The sequence below is a fragment of the Ovis aries genome, chromosome 23, assembly GCF_016772045.2.
Source record: "Ovis aries strain OAR_USU_Benz2616 breed Rambouillet chromosome 23, ARS-UI_Ramb_v3.0, whole genome shotgun sequence".
In the NCBI taxonomy this organism is placed as follows: Eukaryota; Metazoa; Chordata; class Mammalia; order Artiodactyla; family Bovidae; genus Ovis; species Ovis aries.
The window spans coordinates 8,521,781-8,541,210 of NC_056076.1; the positions used below are offsets into that span (position 1 = coordinate 8,521,781).

The 19,430-nt window shown below is 38.3% G+C and overlaps 1 protein-coding gene across 4 annotated transcripts in view; it reads right to left on the reverse strand.

Annotated features, from left to right (window-relative positions):
- The window catches only part of CCDC102B (coiled-coil domain containing 102B), a 291,274-nt gene that overhangs the window by 175,072 nt on the left and 96,772 nt on the right, over window positions 1-19,430 (reverse strand). For all 4 annotated transcript variants that reach the window (XM_060405587.1, XM_004020403.5, XM_060405586.1 and 1 more), the window contains one exon: window positions 2,313-2,522. In XM_060405587.1, coding sequence (XP_060261570.1) covers window positions 2,313-2,522 — 210 coding nt within the window. The remainder of the gene's footprint in view (window positions 1-2,312; window positions 2,523-19,430) is intronic.

Genomic DNA, 19,430 nt, shown 5'->3' on the forward strand with positions numbered 1-19,430 from the left:
TGGCTCCAAGGATTATGACCTGCAGCTGCTCCACGACGGATAATTGTTTTGGTTTAAGTGCATGCGTGCTAAGTCGCTCACTCCTGTCTGACTCTTTGCAACCCTATGGACCATTGCCTGCCTGGTTCCGCTGTCCATGGGATTTCCCAGGCAAGAAGACTCAAGTAGGTTGCCCGTGTCCTCCTCCAGGGGAACTTCCCCACCCAGGGATTGAACCCAAGTCTCTTGTGTTTCTGGCATTCGCAGATGGGTTCTTTATCACTGGTGCCACCTGGGACACCTTTAGTTTAAGTAGTGAGTCTGAATTCTTAATGAAGAAGGTTAAAAAAAAAATTCACTATCACCTCCTCCCAGCCATCAAAATGATACACACTGAAGGAACAGCCCCTCGACTGATGAGCACACGCAACAAGTTATTCAGATCTTCCAAAATCTTCCTGGTTTCCAAGTTCTGTCTACTTCTAAACCAAAGAACTGCACTGGTCCCAAGAGCCCAGGTCTAAACTCAGAGTGGTCTGCTAACACGATAAGGCACATTGGCATATATACCAGCTCCAAGGGCTTCCCTGGTGGTTCAGTGGTAAAATCCGCCTACAAAGCAGGAGCTACAGGAGACGTGGATTTGATTTCTAGGTCAGGAAGATCCCTGCAGGAAAGCATGGCAACCCACTCCAGTATTCTTGCCTGGAGAATCCCATGGACAGAGGAACCTGGTGGGCTACAGTCCATAGGGTCGCAAAGAGTTGGACAAGACTGAAGCAACTGAGCATGCATGCACACACCAGCTCCAAACAGGCCCCAGTCAGCCCTCATACTTCCTAACTGACACACTTGATGCTATACCAGCTGGATATGACCAGAAAGGCATCAAAGTGGGATAGAATGAAGTACTTCTTTCATGTTCCCATTCCACTTTGCTCTTAGCCATCATCACAATGTATTATTGATAACAATGGATGTGTAATATCTTCCCAGACAGACACTAAGCCCACGCTGGGCAAGAATAATGATTCAGTCATTTTCACATCACCAGCATCCAGAGCAGTGACTGGTGCAAGGAATAATAAAAATAAGCGCTTGCTCTGTTCAGCGAATCAAAGGGAAACAGATATTTTGATGATCAGAACTTGCCCCATAATTGAAATAATTCTGTGCTTTCATGAGTGGCAAGCTGCAAAACATTCTCTACAGATTTACCCGTTGTATACATGTCAGAAGCATATACCATTACTGACAGTTTATGAATCTGTACAATAGAAAATTATGATCACTGACTATAACATTTAACTTTAGATATTTGCATCACCAAGTCATGAAACACTAATCCAATTTAATCTTATATTTGCAATAAATCCCTAAAATCACAAAGAATAAACACAAGTAATATGGAATTCAATTTTTTCTGCCCATTTTGCTTTTACAGCTGATATGAATATGAACTACTTACATGACTCAAAAAATAGGAACGTTTCAAACTCATTTTTAACTCATTGTTAAAGGAACTGAATGAAAGAGATAGAATGATGCATTAAGGTCCCATAGCTACTTTCATGGGAGAAACAGGAACAAGCTGTTATGTGTTTTGCAATATATTGACACCAACACATACACATTACAACTGCCACCGAGAGTGTTTTAAAAATTTAAAAGCCATGTATCAAAAAAATTACATCCATAGCAGTAAATATGTCTATTGGCTTTAGGACAAAATTCCAAAGCAAGCTAACTTTCCCAAAGTCAAAATTTGACTGTAATTCAGGTTTTAACATTTATGTCATAGCCTATAAAGGTTATTTGTAACATGATGTGTTTAATTGACTTAAAAATAATTTTTCTGAGACTAAAAAGAAATAAGAGAGGAGTACACCAGGTACGTTTAAATGTTTATGTGGGTATTTACCTTACACCAACAAATCCTAATTGTATAGTTGCCCAAACTGATGGAGAAAAATACTCACTGAAAAATAAGATCCACTGCTTGGATAACTGAGATGAAACTACGACAGGAAACCAAACACAGAGGTCCTTTACTGACTTCTTGCTTTTCTTCCTTTTGGAAAAGCTTGAAACTCTCAGATATGTCATACTCTAACATGTTCACACAAAATTTGTCACATTCTCTTTTCCTATGCATGAACAACATTTTAGATACATTTTATATTACCATGGGAAAAGATCAAACTATCAGATATGAGACAGTACAAAAAAGTGTATTCAGGCTTCAAGTTGTGAAAGTTAGGACGGTACCCACCAGTCCTCAAGGCAGAAACACAAAGGAAGTGAAGACATTTGCTTCCAAAGAGTTCCCATACCTTGTTTTTTTCCTGTGGCTCGACTCCTGATGTCTTGAAATCAGGACCTTCCGAGTTTTCACTTAATCTATTTCTCCTGTGCAGGAGTTCTTCCATTTCTTTCACCTGGACCTTTAACCTTCTATTTTCTCTCTCCAGTCCTTGTTTTTCCTTTTCAAGTAGCTCCCTCTTGTCCCATTCAGATGTATTTTCAGCCTGCAATCTCTCTAGCTAAAGACAGAAAACACAGAAAAGCAATATGTAGCATTTGCAATTGCCAAAGTGAATATGTCCATTTACACATTAATTTTTCTATTTTTTGGCCACATCCAAGGCAGGCAGGAAGTTAGTTCCTCGACCAGGGATTGAACCTGTGCCCCCTGCAGTGAAAGTATGTGGTGTTTTAACCACTGAACCACCAGGGAAGTCTCTACACAATTTTTAAAAAGAGAACTCTATTTGTCTGAAAAGTTGAAAACAACACATAAGCCCTAAGACCAGATCATGTGCTAGGTAAATTTACCCTTTCTCTTGGTTCATGGGACTATTTCTAGAACCAAACAGACCATATTTTTCAATTAAAAATATTAAGTGAGACATTGATGATATTTTGCCATCAAGCTCCACTCAGCTGATGAGAATTTATCAGTTGAGAAGGAACAAAATCATTTCTTGGGAAATTTTGGTTGGATGGATATAGCTCATATATTCTTTCACTCATTCACTTATTTACTATACCTTTCAACTTCCAGGCACTATGCTAGTCATTGTACAGATGGTGAATGTAATAAAATATCATAAACGCCATGGTTAAAGTACTGTACAATATAGACAAACTCACCTGAATGAATGGCCTATTTGATTTTCAGGGAATGGAGGTTGGCAACATGATTAAAATCAGAGGTATTTTAAAACTATGTGTTATGGACCAAGGTTGAAAATTACTTGTTTTAACATTGTTAGTTTTAAATGGCTTGATGGCAAAGTGTTGACTAGTACTGCACTATTATAAAGTAGTTTCCATGACTTTAAATTTTCTAAGAGAAATCAACATTAAGAAAATGTTAGACTTCAATAATATCTTTGGAAATTAATTTTGATTAAAAAGTCTAAAAACTGCTTTTTCATACACACATAATTGAGCCATTATTGTAGAAAATGTTCTGTTCCCAAATCTAAGCGAGGCTCTGGTTTCTGAAAAAACAGGAAACTAAAATTACACTCTTGGCACTAGATCTTCTCTATCAATTAAACATAATAAACTAAGGGATCAAATTTTAGATGACGTGATTTGACATTTGGGGTGCCTGTTTGGGATATGAGGTGAAAACAGTATTTCACAATCCAATTTAGAACATGACATGACTTTAATTATTAAGATTAATGCTTAAGCTTTTTGACTAGCATCACATCACTTATCAGAATGAAAATAATAAAGTTGTAATAAAAAATCATCAACTTTGTGATGAAAAATTAATTTTATGAGAATAAATGTATTCTTGGTCAAGGACAAATAGGATGTTATGTCAAGTCTTTGTAAAACTTTAGGCATTTAAAAGACATCGCTAAATTTGAATTTATACCTAATAACAGATAACAAGTAGAAATAGAATTTTAAATAAATAATAGATGGCTTGAATGAAAAAAATCTAACTTTAAAAAGTTGAAGGAATTATATTAACAGCAATAACAACAAAACTTAAATAATGATGTGTTATTATTTACTATTTGAAGGTTTTTATTGACATACCAATTATCTGATAAATTTAGGCATATAATAAACATCAAAAAAGTATGGGTTTGTGAAAACTGGATCATAAATTTTATTAGCTATTTTAATTTCATCTTTAATGATTCTTTCTTGTCAGATTATTCTTTTCTAAGAATCATACAAAATCTACTACCTTAAAAGCCATTCAATTAAACGTGGAGTTAAAAGGAATGAAAGAAATATCAGGTATTACTTTAAGCTTTCAGAGTATTTTGTAAGCAGTTCTAACAACTGATCAATTTGAAATGGAATTCTATTGATTCACTTCCAATGATCAACAGAAAAATTCTAAAACATTTTAATTCTAACTGTAATACACTATGAATGTTAATAGTGAAAGTGTTAGTCTCTTACTTATGTCTGACTCTTTACAACCCCATGGACTGTAGCCCACCAGGCTCCTCTGTCCATGGAATTCTCCAGACAAGAATACTGGAGTAGGTAACCATTCCCTTCTCCAGGGGATCTTCCCAGCCCAGGGACTGAACCTGGGTCTCCTGCATTGTAGGCAGATTCTTTACTATCTGAACAGCCAGAGAAGGAGAATCAAGCTAGAAGTATCTCAATAAAAGGAAGTAGGAGATGGATTTGAATATTCTAAGAGCCAAGAGCCCAATCATGACATATTAGGAGCTTAGGAGAATAGGTAAGAAAGCAAGTTAAACAAGCAGATACTTACACTTAGAAGGAAGTGTGATTTAAAGGATCATTTGAGTTCTTATGAAAAAAAAAAGTAATATTGTGATTATTCCCAAGGACCAAATTGAGTCATTTCTTTTATTCATATATATGTATATAAGTGTTTATGTATTTACTTCTTTCCTTCCTTCCTTCCAGCTTTATTGAGATATGAGTGACATATGTGTTCACAGCCTAACAATGCGGTCATTTCTAATTATATTCATCTATAAACTCAATCTTTGCCCCTTGTCATTGCTTAATACTGCTGAAAGGACATCAGTAATAGATTGCAATGAACAAAATAACTGGAACGTAAGTTTTATGGAACCAGAGTTGGGCCAGTTTGCTCATCATCTGGCACCCAACACACGCTAGGTCAGCGCTTCACAAGGATCTGTTGAAGGAAGGAAAACATGCATACTCTGTCTCTAGCAAGAAGCTCCTTTGTATTTCATTCACAGCAACTGGGCACAAAGTGAAATAAGATAGCATCGTAGGAGAGCCAGTCATTCACTCACCGATTCAATTGCCAATAGAATTTCTCAGCGCATTTACTCTTAACTCTTATTACTGTTGTCATAGTTCCTTTGTATTTTGTGATAGGAATGAGGTAAAGACAGGATTTTTTCAGTAAAATGACCAAAAGTTGAGTCCCAATTCTTTTTATCCCAAGACACTATTTTTCATTTATAAAATATGGAAAGTATTTCCTACAACTTAGTATTATGAGACAGGAATGATTTAGGGAAAATAGTTATTAAACTTTCAAACTCAACATAAATATTTCTGTCATAAATATGTTTTCTAAAGAACAAAGCATACCAACAGCCAATTCAAATAATAACAGGTGAAAAAGTGTATTATTTTTCAGCATGTTTTATCAAGACAACAATCATTTTGTAAATCGACCTTGTCCACTGAGAAAACCCCCCAACAGAATGCACGATATGGTGTTCTTCAGGCCAGTGAGTGTTGCGTACAAACAATGAGCATGTTCCAGCAATAGATTTGCAAATATTCAGAATTTTCATTTCAGACAAGTTAGCTATAAAACCTCATTACAAACACTGTGCTTTTGAAAAGAAGAGATAAAAGGCAGGAAGCTTGTCACTCCCTAGCAGTAAAAGATGATTACGCTTTTACTGAGGACCTAGTTTGTTCCTGGTAAATAAGCTCTAAGGTTATTTCTTATCCTTACCACCATCCTGTAAGTTTGTGTGTGCTACACACAAGAAAGGAAACTGGGGTTCTGACAGTAGAAGTAATGTCAAGGTGGACAAAGGGTCCAAGCCAGGGTTCACCTAAGGTTCCTGTCTGCCTTCAATATGAGTTCATCCCACCCACACGAGGCTAACAGACACCCACTTATATAAGGATACAACCATATTCTGAATCCATTGTGCTGCACTGCAGTAAGGAGATCAAACCAGTCAAACCTTGAGCAAACCAACCCTGAATATTCACTGGAAGGACTGACGCTGAAGCTGAAGCTCTGATATTTTGGCCACCTGATACAAAGAGCCAACTCATTGGAAAACACCTTGATGCTGCGAAAGATTGAAGGAAAAAGGAGAAGGGGGCAACAGAGGATGAGGTGGTTGGATGGCATCTCTGACTCAGTGGACATGAGTTTGAGTAAATTCTGGGAGTTGGTGATGGACAAGTAAGCCTGGTATGCTGCAGTCCATGGGGTCACAAAGAGTCGGACATGACTGAGCAACTGAACTGAGTAACAGCTTGTGGTCATTCTAGTCATCACTTCCTCATTGACCTATACATTTTGCAGGTCATGAGATGGTTACTTATGATTTCATAACTTTTAGAGTACCCTTATAATAAGTAAACATGAACTTGAGCAAACTCTAGGAGATAGTAAAGGACAGGGAAGCCTGACATGCTGCAGTCCACGGGGTTGCAAAGAGTTGGACACAACTTGGTGACTGAAAAACAGCAACTAGGAAAAACTGTAAATATAAAATACTTAATAAAATCTGCACTAGGAAATTAAGCGAATCATAAAGGGTAGACCTTTTTATTTCCAAAATCTCTCCTAAAAGTAATTTTCAGTTCAGTTCAGTTCAGTCGCTCAGTCCTGTCCAACTCTTTGCAACCCCATGAATCGCAGCACGCCAGGCCTTCCTCTCCATCACCAACTCCCGGAGTTCACTCATACTGACGTCCATCGAGTCAGTGATGCCATCCAGCCATCTCATCCTCTGTCGTCTCCTTCTCCTCCTGCCCCCAATCCCTCCCAGCACCAGAGTCTTTTCCAATGAGTCAACTCTTCACATGAGGTGGCCAAAGTACTGGAGTTTCAGCTTTAGCATCATTCCTTCCAAAGAAATCCCAGGGCTGATCTCCTTCAGAATGGACTGGTTGGATCTCCTTGCAGTCCAAGGGACTCTCAAGAGTCTTCTCCAACACCACAGTCCAAAAGCATCAATTCTTCGGTGCTCAGCTTTCTTCTGGAGAAGGAAATGGCAACCCACTCCAGTGTTCTTGCCTGGAGAATCCCGGGGATGGGGGAACCTGGTGGGCTGCCATCTATGGTGTCGCACAGAGTCGGACACGACTGAAGCGACTTAGCAGCAGCAGCAGCAGCAGCAGCAGCAGCAGCAGCAGCAGCAGCTTTCTTCACAGTCCAACTCTCACATCCATACATGACCACTGGAAAAACCATAGCCTTGACTAGACGGACCTTTGTTGGCAAAGTAATGTCTCTGCTTTTCAATATGCTATCTAGGTTGGTCATAACTTTTCTTCCAAGGAGTAATTTTAGAAGTATACAAACTGTCTTGGCCCCAGGGATGGTCTTCTCAGAGATTTTGACAGTTCTCAGTGTCTAAAGAACACGAAATCTGTGGAAATCACCTAAAGTAAGGTTTTCCACTCAACTGAGATTATGTTTCATGTTAACCAATGTATTTATTTTTTCTAAAGGGTTAACCACCATTTTAATTAAAATTTATATTGACTATTGTATTATACTCTGATGGTTCAAATGAAACAGAAACTTAACTTTAATTATTAACACTGAGCTGTAAAGAAGAAAAAAGTACATAGTATATTATTTATATGGGGGAAAGAGTAGAAAAGGAGATAGTGGAATGAATTAGATCTAGAGTATGTTGATAAAAATGAAATAGTGGCAAAAGCATTAATGAGAAACCCCTAAATCACCACTTTATGTCAAGAATGACTTAGTGTAACAATTTTATGTTTTAATATTGCTTTTTTTAATATCTGCTTTGGGGGGAAATTTGACAAAAGAGATATATTGATGAATTCTTTCAAGAAACAGTGAAGAATAAAAAATGAGTTTGTTTCATTGATCAAACCAGAATCACACAAACTTTTTCAGTATTAAAATAAGATTGTTCATTAAAAAGACTAATATTAATATTATAATAAGCAAGTTCATTCCTTCCGTTCATCTTTAATCTAAAGTCAGTAATTTTTACAGCCTCCTCTACTTACCACTGGCTTCCAGTGACAGCTGTTGACAGATCAACTGTCCTTATGCAGGTGACTCTGAGTCTGGGCTCTTAACTCTGCTGTTTCTTTAGCCTCCCAATCCTTTACCCAGGTACTGCTCTATTTATAATACATATATATTATATTTATAAATATGATTTTCTCTGGTATATATACATATATATATGTATACTTAATTGGTCTTATATTCAACAGTATCCTTAAACGCTCATGAATTGTATTTTATAGATTAGTTTGTGTTCTCTAAATAATTATACCTTCTGTGATCATTACAATTTTGTATCTTTCCAATTCTTATAACTTTATTACTTTTCCTCTTTTGTTGAACTGCCTGGCATCTGAAACAGAATATTAAATAAAAAGTGGTGCCATGCTTCTGGTTTTGTTGTTCACTCGTTAAGTCATGGCCAACACTTTGTGACCCCATGGACATACCAGGCTTCCTTGTCCTTCACTATCTCCATGGATTTGCTCAAATACATGTCCATTGAGTCAGTGATGCTGTATAACCATCTCATCCTCTGTTGCCCCCCTCTCCTCCCGCCCTCAGTCTTTCCCAGCATCAGGATCTTTTCAAATCAGTCAGTTCTTCATAAGAGGAGGCCAAAGTACTGGAGCTTCAGCATCAGTCCTTCTGAATGTTCAGGGTTTATTTCCTTTACTGGTTTGATCTCCTTGTAGTTCAGGGACTCTCAAGAGTCTTCTCAACACCACAATTTGAAAACATCAATTCTTCGGTGCTCAGCCTTCTTCATGGTCCAACTCTCACATCCATACATGACTACTAGAAAAACCATAGCTTTGACTATATAGACCTTTGTCGGCAAAGTGATATCTCTGCTTTTTAATATGCTGTCTAGGTTTGTCAAGCTTCTAATACTTCATCACTAACTAAAATATTTGCTCCACAATTTTGTTACTCTATCAGGTTTAAAAAGTTCACTTTGAGTCCTAAATATGCTAAAATGTTTTTTCCTATAATCATGAATTGAGTTGTAGCAACTGTTTTTTTAAGCAACTGTAGAAGTAACTACATAATTGACTTTTTCTTGTACTCTGTTTTGTGCTGACTTACATAATAAAAGATCTAATATTATAGTATACCTTGTATTCCTGTGACAAATTTTTATTCATCAAAATATTAAGACTACTCATATTTGGTCAATATTGTTGCCATTATATTTATATGTGAAATTGATTATAATCTTCCTTGCTTATATTACCCTTGTCTAGATGCAGTATAAGGATTAAACTAATACAATAAAAAGAATTGGGAAGTTTTCTCTCTTTTTTTTCTCTTTTTTAGAAGATGCTCTATAAAACTAGAATCATCTACATAGAATGGTAGAATTTAACCATAAAGTATTCTGATGCTAGAGTTTTATTATAAAAAGTTTTAATTCATGAATTTTTAATTTACTTTATTTAATGTTACAAATGGATTTCAGCTTTCTATTTTTATAAGAGTCATACTGGGTAAGTTATATTTTCTGGTCAATAATTCATTTCATGTAAGATTTTATTTTTATTAGAATTCTCTCTGCAGAGTGGTTCCCTATCTTTGTAAACCTCTGATCTATCTAAAATTTTGTCCCTTTTTAATTACTAGACTTTTAAAATTATATCTCTTAATTAATTTTGCCTTAATTAATTTTTCAAAAAACCAACTTCTGTCTTTGCTAACTCTATTCTCCTTTTTTTGTATTAATTCCTAATATTGACTTTCTCTCTTTCTATATTCATTGTGCTTTTTTTTTTTCTGTTAGGATTTAGTTTGCTAATTTTTGTCTTTGATATTGGGTTAATCTGGATATTTCAAGAAGCAACTATTACAGCTGGCATTTAAAATACAATAAATTGACTGCGGGGACTGCATACGAGAGAGAATGGGGGAGAGACAGGAAAGGCCGAGAACAGTCAGATTGGGATCGGGAATGACTGCATGAGGGAGAGACAGCGAAGGAAGGCAGATTGGGTCTGATCATCTCAGACATCAAAGCCTTCCTCGGAAAGGGAGGTGAGGACACAGAGTATTTGAGTCAAAGTCATTAGTGAGAAGGGTTGCATGTCCCAACAACAGGAGGCCCGTCTTTGGCTGGGAGTTGTCTATGAGAAGTGCGCTGTCATTCCCTGGATTTCAGGCGAGGGCAGCTGGGGTTCTGGGTTAATTACACTCATTGTAATTGAGATCTGAGAAGCACTGTCCCACGGCAGACATAACCGTTTCCGAATATAGTCACTGATGTTAAAAATATCCCTGAATTCTGCAGCATCCCTCAAGATTTCAGTGTTTTTTATCCTTCAGCCTTAAATTCCATTAAATTTCTCTTTGACCTATGTTACTTAAATGTCTGTTTTACAATATAAAAGAAATGAGTTTCTTAAAGTTATTTTTCTGTAAGCAATGCTATGATAAACGACCACCTAGGGTCAAAACAGAGTATCTTTTGGGGATCACATCATTTAGAACATGACTATAGACTAAAACTTTCTTTCTCAACACAGCCTCCAAAAATTAGAAATGGAAAGAAATAAAATCACCTATTCCATGAGTATAATTTAGAGATGGTACAGAAACCTTGATTCACACGCAACAGGGAAGATAAATATCCAAGAGCCACAGAGCATTCTCTGGAGACCAGGTGGCACAGTCAAAGAGACAGTGTGCAGAAGAGAGCAGACCAGTCAGAGTGGACATCCTGCAAGAGAAGACACCACCTACAGAGGCAAGTATTGATACTAACAAGGGATTTGAGACCTGGAGGATCAGAACTAGGCACTGGTTTCCTCAGTATGTTTGGCCCTTAAAACCTTATACTCACCAGGCTGTATTTATAGGTACATGGGAAACCAATGTATTTTGAATACATCGTGCATGCTTGCTCAGTCGCTCAGTCAAGTCCAACTCTTCTGCCATCCAGTGGACTGCAGCCCACCAGGCTCCTCTGGCCATGGGAATTCCTAGGCAAGAATACTGGAGTGGGTTGCCATTTCCTTCTCCAGGGGATCTTCCCGACCCAGGGATCAAACCCAGGTCACATCAATCTCCTGGCAGGCAGATTCTTTACTGTGCCACCTGGGAAACCCATTTTGAACACATCAAATGTAGTCAAATATAAACACATCAAATCATACTCCCAGAGAGTATATTATGCTCATTATGCCCTCCTCCCATTTTATGTTTTTCTTTCAGCCTCACAGAAGTTTGAAACAGAAGGCTCTCGTCTTTTGCATTTGCACCTTGTCTTCTTCCCATCTACTCATCTAGTTTAAGGCACATGCTTCCACAATGTCTCTCTTGATACAAAAGCATGTTTTCTAAGGGGAGCATTTTTGAGGATGATAATAGGAAAGTTCTCAATCAAATGTCTCTAGCATGAAGCAGAATATTTCTCTCTACTGGAAATTTGAATCATGATTCATGCAACTATATTGTAACATATGTAGTAAAGCCATTTTGAAGTTGAAGCATTGAGGGTAATACTTAATATGAAGACACAAAAGTGTTAATAGCATTATAAAATGAACTAGCTAAATTCCGTTATTCCTCCCATGGAAAGCAGTAAGCAGGATCTTGAAAAAACCGTACAGAACCTGCAGGCCAAGGGAACAGAAGTCCCAAATGCATGCGTGTAAACCAAAGAGAATAAGACCCGGAGGGCATCACAGCAGAGATCTTAAGAAGCCAGAGGACACTGAGAAAACTCAAGGTGCCTCAAGGTTGGGATTTCAGAAATGTGCAGGAATTTCTGAAGACACAGGCTGATCCTGAGACTCTAACATTTAAGAGTTTTGATTCACGCAATTTCCTCTATTACCTCCGACATCCCAATCTTCAGTAGACTGTTTTCTACCCAACGAAAGTTAGTAAGAAATTTACAGTTAAAGACATTAAATCTCAGATTGTAATTAAATCACCAGCTCAATGGGTGTGAATTTGAGCATACTCAGGGAAATACTGGGCTTCCCTGGTAGCTCAGACAGTAAAGAATCTGCCTGCAATGCAGGAGACCCCAGTTCAATCCCTGGGTCAGGAAGATCTTCTGGAGAAGGGAATGGCTATCCACTCCTGTATTCTCGCCTAGAGAATTGCATAGACAGAGGAGCCTGGCATGCTGCAGTCCATGGGGTTGCAAAGAATTGGCCACAACTTAGCTACTGAACAACAATTAAATCATCAATCTAACGTAGCCAGAAAACTTTCCCAAAGACCTAGCCATCTGGAAAAGATACTGCTGTTGAGATACCCAAGCAAAGACGTTCAAATCCTGCATTTCACTCCACATCATTTAAAACCCTTCCTGAAAAAATAAAATCTGTTACTTGAGGCACTTAATACTTCCTGGATAAATGATTACTGGTTTCCATACATTATTCGGTGTTATATTTAAATCAGTTTTCTGTAACTCCAGGACAAGTGACAGGTTTCAGCTTGGATAATTGGACTATTTAGACTTATATTTGTCTAAATGACCAGAATGCATATCCATGTGTGACAGTTTGATTTTCACTTTTCCAAGAATATTATTTTTCTCTGATGGTTTACTTATATCGCATATCTTTTTATAGATTCTGGTTCCTGAGTTTCATCAATAAGAACTCAGAATGTGCCAGAACGCTTAAATCCATAACACTAACAGGCTTCTAAATTAACCTGCTTGCAAACGTCAATATCCTCTTTCAAAATTATATAATCAGTTCTGATACATTCATCATGTTCTCAGTAATCTAGGTCTCTTTGCTAGAACATGTAAAGTCAATAAGAAGTATATGATACAAGTGATTTAAATGAATTCAAATCAACACCTATTGTGGCAATTTCAGAAAATTAAATTATGATGCCACCAGATTTCTAATTATATGACACCCTCCTCATTAAAGAAGATTCCATTTAACTATGTCAGTAAATAAAGTCTCAGGCATTTCTTCATCTAAAATTCCTAACTAGCCCAACTCCCCCAGCACCACGCACATCTACTTTGTAGCCCCCCTAGAGTTGAACATATGTAATGAACTGTGTGATTTTTTTTTTTTGTGAATGCTGTGTCTCTCATTGAAGGCAGTTCTCTGAGGTCAGGCTCATTTCTACTTTAGACACCACTGAGTTACTATTAATAGATCCTAGCACAGCTTCAGTCCTGTCTTGATTCTTTGTGATCCTGAGGACTGTAGCCCACCAGGCTCCTCTGTCCATGGGATTCTCCAGCAAGAATATTGAGGTGGGTTGCCATTTCCTCCTCTAGGGGAACTTCCTCATGCAGGAATTGAACCAGTGTCTCCTGCCCTGGCAGAAAGATTCTTTACCACTAGCACCACCTGGGAAGCACAATGAAAGTGAAAGTTACTCAATCATGTCTGACTCTTGGCAAACCCTTGAACTATACAGTCCATGGAATTCTCCAGGCCAGAATACTAGAGTGGGTAGCCATTCCCTTCTCCAGGGGATCTTCTCAACCCTGGGATCGAACCCAGGTCTCCCGCATTGCAGGCAGATTGTTTACCAGCTGAGCCAGGGAAGAACAGGAGGACAGTACAATATTTCTAGAATTAAAAATTGAATTTATAATTTAATAAAACACCTTAAAAACATTTTCTCCTTTAAAACAGAGAACAAAACACTCTCTACCCTCTGTGTTCCCCCACCCCCACTCCACCTTGAAAAACATTTAGGAATGAACTGCTCCTCTCCTAGTAATCAAACTATTCACACAAACAACATAATCTATAGTTGAGTAAGAAGAAAAGGAGGAACTTTTTATTCTGTCAATATCCCAATATGTTAAAAAACAAAACAAAACCCAACTCTTCAATATATTCTCCTTCTCAACAAAAATGCTCTAAATTTTTTTACATGTCAAATTATGCAGTTAGACATGAGCAACACAGGATGGTCTAACAGAAAAAGATTCAAGATAATCTCTAAACCCCACTCCAGACACCCTGTGATGTGGCCCAGGAAAGCTCATGGATAGGCTATTAATACAAAATAACCACAGACTTTTCCAACTCGCAGGCTTCCTAGGCACACAGTGGATACAAACTAACCACAGGGGCTTCTCCAACTTCTGTACATGACACCTTGATGCACAGCTATGTCCTCAAGTGACCTTAGGCAGCCCAGAGCCTATAAAAGGCTCACAAATATTCTATACATGCCTACATCTAATTAGAGCAGACTGAATTATGGGAAAGACATGAGCAATGGAGCCTGTTGCTTTGCAACTTGCAACAATCAATCAAAACTGTCATTCCACGCCCACCTAGATGAATATGTAAAAGCTTTGTCTTGAAAACCATGTATCTCATCATTCCATTGCCAGTCCCTCTCTTGGCTTGGCCCACTTCTTCCTTGTGATGTTTTTCTGTTCTTTCTTCAATACAGTAGTTTTTGCCACTGCTAAGACTTCAGATTCTTCTTTGTGTCCTTACTAAGAACAGAGGCCCATGAGGAAGGGTCCTCTTTGACCCTCCCTATTGCATAACAGTAGAACATTGTATTACATTTATTTGCTGGCAATACTGCAGTCTTTAGCTGTCTCACATGCTACTCTCTTTACCACAGTCCTCACCTCTACCTTTCCTCTTTACATAACTTCGATGCTATTCACATCTCATGCTTCACATCTCATCCTCAACACCTTTTCTATGAGCTCACATAGATCACTATTCTCCACGCATCTAGGTACATAACACCCTGGGTTTAACTATCTGAGTTGGTTGGTTTGCTTCCCAAGGTGGCAACCACTCTACTGAATCCCCAGTGCTTAATTCTAGTACCAAGTATACTGGATATTGTTGCTAAATATTTGCTGAATAAATAACTGAATTAGACAATGAGTGGATAAGCAAATAAACTACAATTTCATTGCCTGGCCTTGTTTTTCATTTCACTGTCATTTTGAGAATCCAGTTGGTATGCACACATGGAGAAAATTTGCCTTAAACCCCAACAATGACACAATTGCTGAACATGAAAAAAATCTTATGTTACAAAATGTTTATGTTTTATCCTGCATAAGCAAAATAAAGAAGACTACTTATATAATCACAAGTTAAATTTAACATGTTACCCATCTGGGCCTTTTTGTCTTAATAAGCACCATTTTAAAAGTAAATAAATATAGACATTCTGAAAAAGAGAAAAATGAATATATTTGGTTCCTTCAGCTTATATCATACTGCATTCAGTTAGGATGAGGAAGAAAAAGAAATCGTTTCAAGAGCACTGGTGGGAGGGAGGCTCTAGAGAGAAGGGATATGTGTATTCTTATGGCTGATTCATGTTGTTGTATGGTGGAAACTAACACAGCATTGCAAAGCAATTATCTTCCATTTAAAAAATAAAGAGCATACTCTCATATGATGTGAAAAGATTATAATCCAAATGAAGCATCAGAGAAGATGTGTCAAAGGCGTGGTGAGGGGGACACATCCAGTGTCACTGTGGGTAATTCACTAACATCAGAAAGGACCCTGTGAAATGAAGGACTACCTGGTAACTTTCAGGTTCTTTCCAGCTCCAGACTCCCATGGTCTTTGTCCACATAATCACTGGAGATTTGCCTGAGTGTCAATGAGTGAAAAGATATAATTCAAAACACTTAGTGATTCAAGAATAGGAAAGGATTCTACTCCTTTGGAAGGTATACAGACTAATTTTGGAGCCAGATTATTCACATTAAAATATGCAATCCCCCCAGCAAACATGTATTAGAGACCTATTGGCACCAGAAACTGTGGTCAGTGCAGTACTGTAAGACAGTGCCCTTAAATTCCAAAAAGTTTACAGCTGAGGAGAGGAAGAACACATGCATATTATAGAAGTATCCTGAAGTCTTCTATGGGATATCACAGAATTATCTACAGTGTTACTAATGTGTAAAAATCTGATTGTCATTCCGATATAGGATCTACAAAATGAAAAAAGAATGACAAGGGAGAAAACATGTATTCCTTACATGCCTACTACATATGTGTAATGTACAATGTTTAGTACTTCACATATATGGATGAAATAATCCTTTAGATGAGCTATTACTTAAACTATGTTTTCCAGACAATCAAACACTCAGAAAGCCTACGTAGGAACTTCCCTTGTGGCTCAGAGGTAAAGAATCTGCCTGTCAATGAAAGAGACATTCGTTTGATCCTTGGATCGAGAAGACCCTACATGCCATGGAACAACTAAACATGAGCACCACAACTACTGAGCCTGTGCTCTAGAGCCGGGAGCTGCAGCTACTGAGCCACAGGCTGCAACTACTGAAGCCCATGTGCCCCAAGCCCATCTCTGCAACAAGAGAAGCCACCACATTGAGAAGCCTGCTCACTGCAGTTAGAGAAGAGCACTTGCAGCAACGAAGACCCAGGACAGCCAAACATAGATAAATAAAAAGTATTTTCTAAAAAAAGAAGAAGACCTATGTAGTTGTTAGGAAGCCAGATGGCAAGAAGGTACCAAGATAAGAATTTGGACTCAGGTCTCTGGGACCCCAGAAATGGAAATAAAGCTAAAGATGCCTATTTTCAGAGGAGTATATAGAAAGGGTGGAACTTGTCATACATACTGAGAGAAGACTGGAAGTTTTTAACTGTATTTTTGAGATAATTGTACATTCTTAAGCAGTTGTAAGAAATGATCAAAATAAATCCCAAGTGCCCTATATACTGTGTGGCCAAGTGGTAACATCTTACAACTCTATAGTTGTAACAATGTAATAACCAGATGTCGACAATCATATAGTCAAAATAGAGGGCATTTTCATCAGAAGGATGTATCATGTTGCCTCTTTATAGCCACAAACACTCCCCTCCCATCCCTCCTTCACCCCCTGAAACCACTAATCTGCTCTCTGTTTTGAAACATATATAATTTCAGTACTGTAATACAAATGGAATTATGGGCTTATGTTATCTTCTAAGATTTTTCACTCAACATGCTTCTCCAAAGATGCATCCAGATTGCTGTACAGATTAAAAAATTCATTCCATTTAACTGCTGAGGTATATCCCAAGGTATGATTGTATTATTGTTTCCTCATGGAAGGTATTGTTTTTGTATCCAAATTTTGGCATTTACAAACAAAACTGCTTTAAAGATCCATGGGTAAGTGTGGATATACGTTTGAAGGTATACATTCTCATTTCTCTGAGAGAAATACCCAGGAGTGCAACTTCTTCGTCATATGAGAGTTGTTATTTGGGAACCCACCAGACTGTTTTCCTATGAAATGTATGATTTACATTTCCTGCAGAAAGGTGCATGGCCAGGAGCTCTGCATTCTCACCAGCATTGCTGTTGTTACTAATTTCTATTTTAGCCATTCTGCTAAGTATGTAGTTACAAGCTCACTGTGGTTTTAATTTGCATTCCCTTGATGGCTCATGTATTGACATCTTTTCATGTGCTTGCTTACTGGAGACAATTTATCTTAGTTTTCTTTCATCTGAAAGTGTCCTAAAGGACACGTTGACTGGATATAGTATTTGAGTTGACAATTCTTTTAGAATTTGGACAAGTGTGTGCTACTTTTTTCTGGCCTCCATGATTTCTGATGCAATTTTCACTGTCATTTGGATTATTTCTTCCCTATAGCTCAGGTGTAATTTCCTTCCTGTTGTCAAGATTTTTTTTTTTTCTTAATTCTCCACATGTTGACTAATATGTCTTGATGTGGACCTACTTGAGGTTATACTGATTGGGGTTTGCTAAGCATCTTGGAGACAGAAATGGCAACCCACTCCAGTGTTCTTGCCTGGAGAATCCCAGGGATGGTGGAGCCTGGTGGGCTGCCGTCTATGCGGTTGCACAGAGTCGGACATGACTGAAGCGACTTGGCAACAGCAGCAGCAAGCATCTTGACTGCAGATTTGACCCTTTTCCTAAATTTGGAAAATTTTCACTCTATTTCTTTGAGTAATATTTTCAGCCCACATAATTTCTCCTCTCACACTGGCCTCCAGAGGCTTAAGTGTTTGATATTTGTTAGCATCCCACAGGCAACCTACCACAATCCTTGTTAGCAAAGGCTTTTTCTCTTCCAGACTGTTTCAGACTGGATTCTTTCCCCTCTCCCTTCCATTCATTTTTTTTTTTTAATTGTGGTTACTATGCTTTTCCCTTCTAACCTTTCCATTTGTTTCTTCTTTGTATTTTCTATTTCTCTGGTGGGGCCAGAGGTAAAGAACTCACCATCAATACAGGAGACACAAGAGACTAGGGTTCAATCTCTGGACTGGGAAGATCCCCTGGAGCAGGGCATGGCAACTCACTTCAGTATTCATGCCTGGAGAATCCCATGGATGGAGGAGCCTGGTGGGCTACAGTCCAAGGGGTTGCAAAGAGTCAGACATGACTGAGCGGCTAAGCATAAGTGGCTAAGCATGGCTACTTTTTCTATTTGTTTCAAGCATGGTTACTATTGCTGATTAGAGCGTTTTTATGATGGCCACTTTAAAATCCTTGCCAAGGAATGCAAACATCTCTGTCTTTGCAGAATCGGCATTTCTTGCTTGTCTTTTTCATTCACTCTGAGATATTTTGGTTCTTGATATGATGAGTAATATTCAGTTGTGTTCTGAACATATTCAGTATTATCTTATGAGACTCTATTTTATCTAAACATAGGGGGGTTCCTCTGACACACTATTCTGGAAGGTAAAGAGGCAGCACTAACTCATTACTTCCAGATGAAGGTACAAGTCCAGGTTCCCCACAAACCTCCACTGATACCTGGGTGGGGATGCCCCCTGAGGAAGGGGGATGGGAGTCACCGCTTCCACTAGACCTTGTTAGCTGGGGGAGGGTGGAGGTGAAATATAGGTTCCCCACCTGATTTTCACTGACAGCAGGGAAAAGGTCTGGAGGTCTCATTACTGCCCAACGGGGATGACACCCTGGCTCCAACTCAGTCTTCAATGCCACCACTTCAGAAGAAAGGACAGAGCAACTTTCTACTGCCTTGCAAGAGTGAAAGTGTAGGCTCCCCAGTCAGCTTTATTAACAGGAGTTGAGGTGGAGTACCACTGTTTTCTGTAGTTATTTGGTGGGCTAGAACATTTCTAATCTAGAAGTTTCTGTCTTGCTAAGCTGGCCATTCCCTAGTCCTTTGATTAGAGCAAATGGATATCAGTTATCTTTTGTTTTCATCTGGTTGCATTGTATTTCCAGGTTTCTGGCCTCTTCCCAGCTC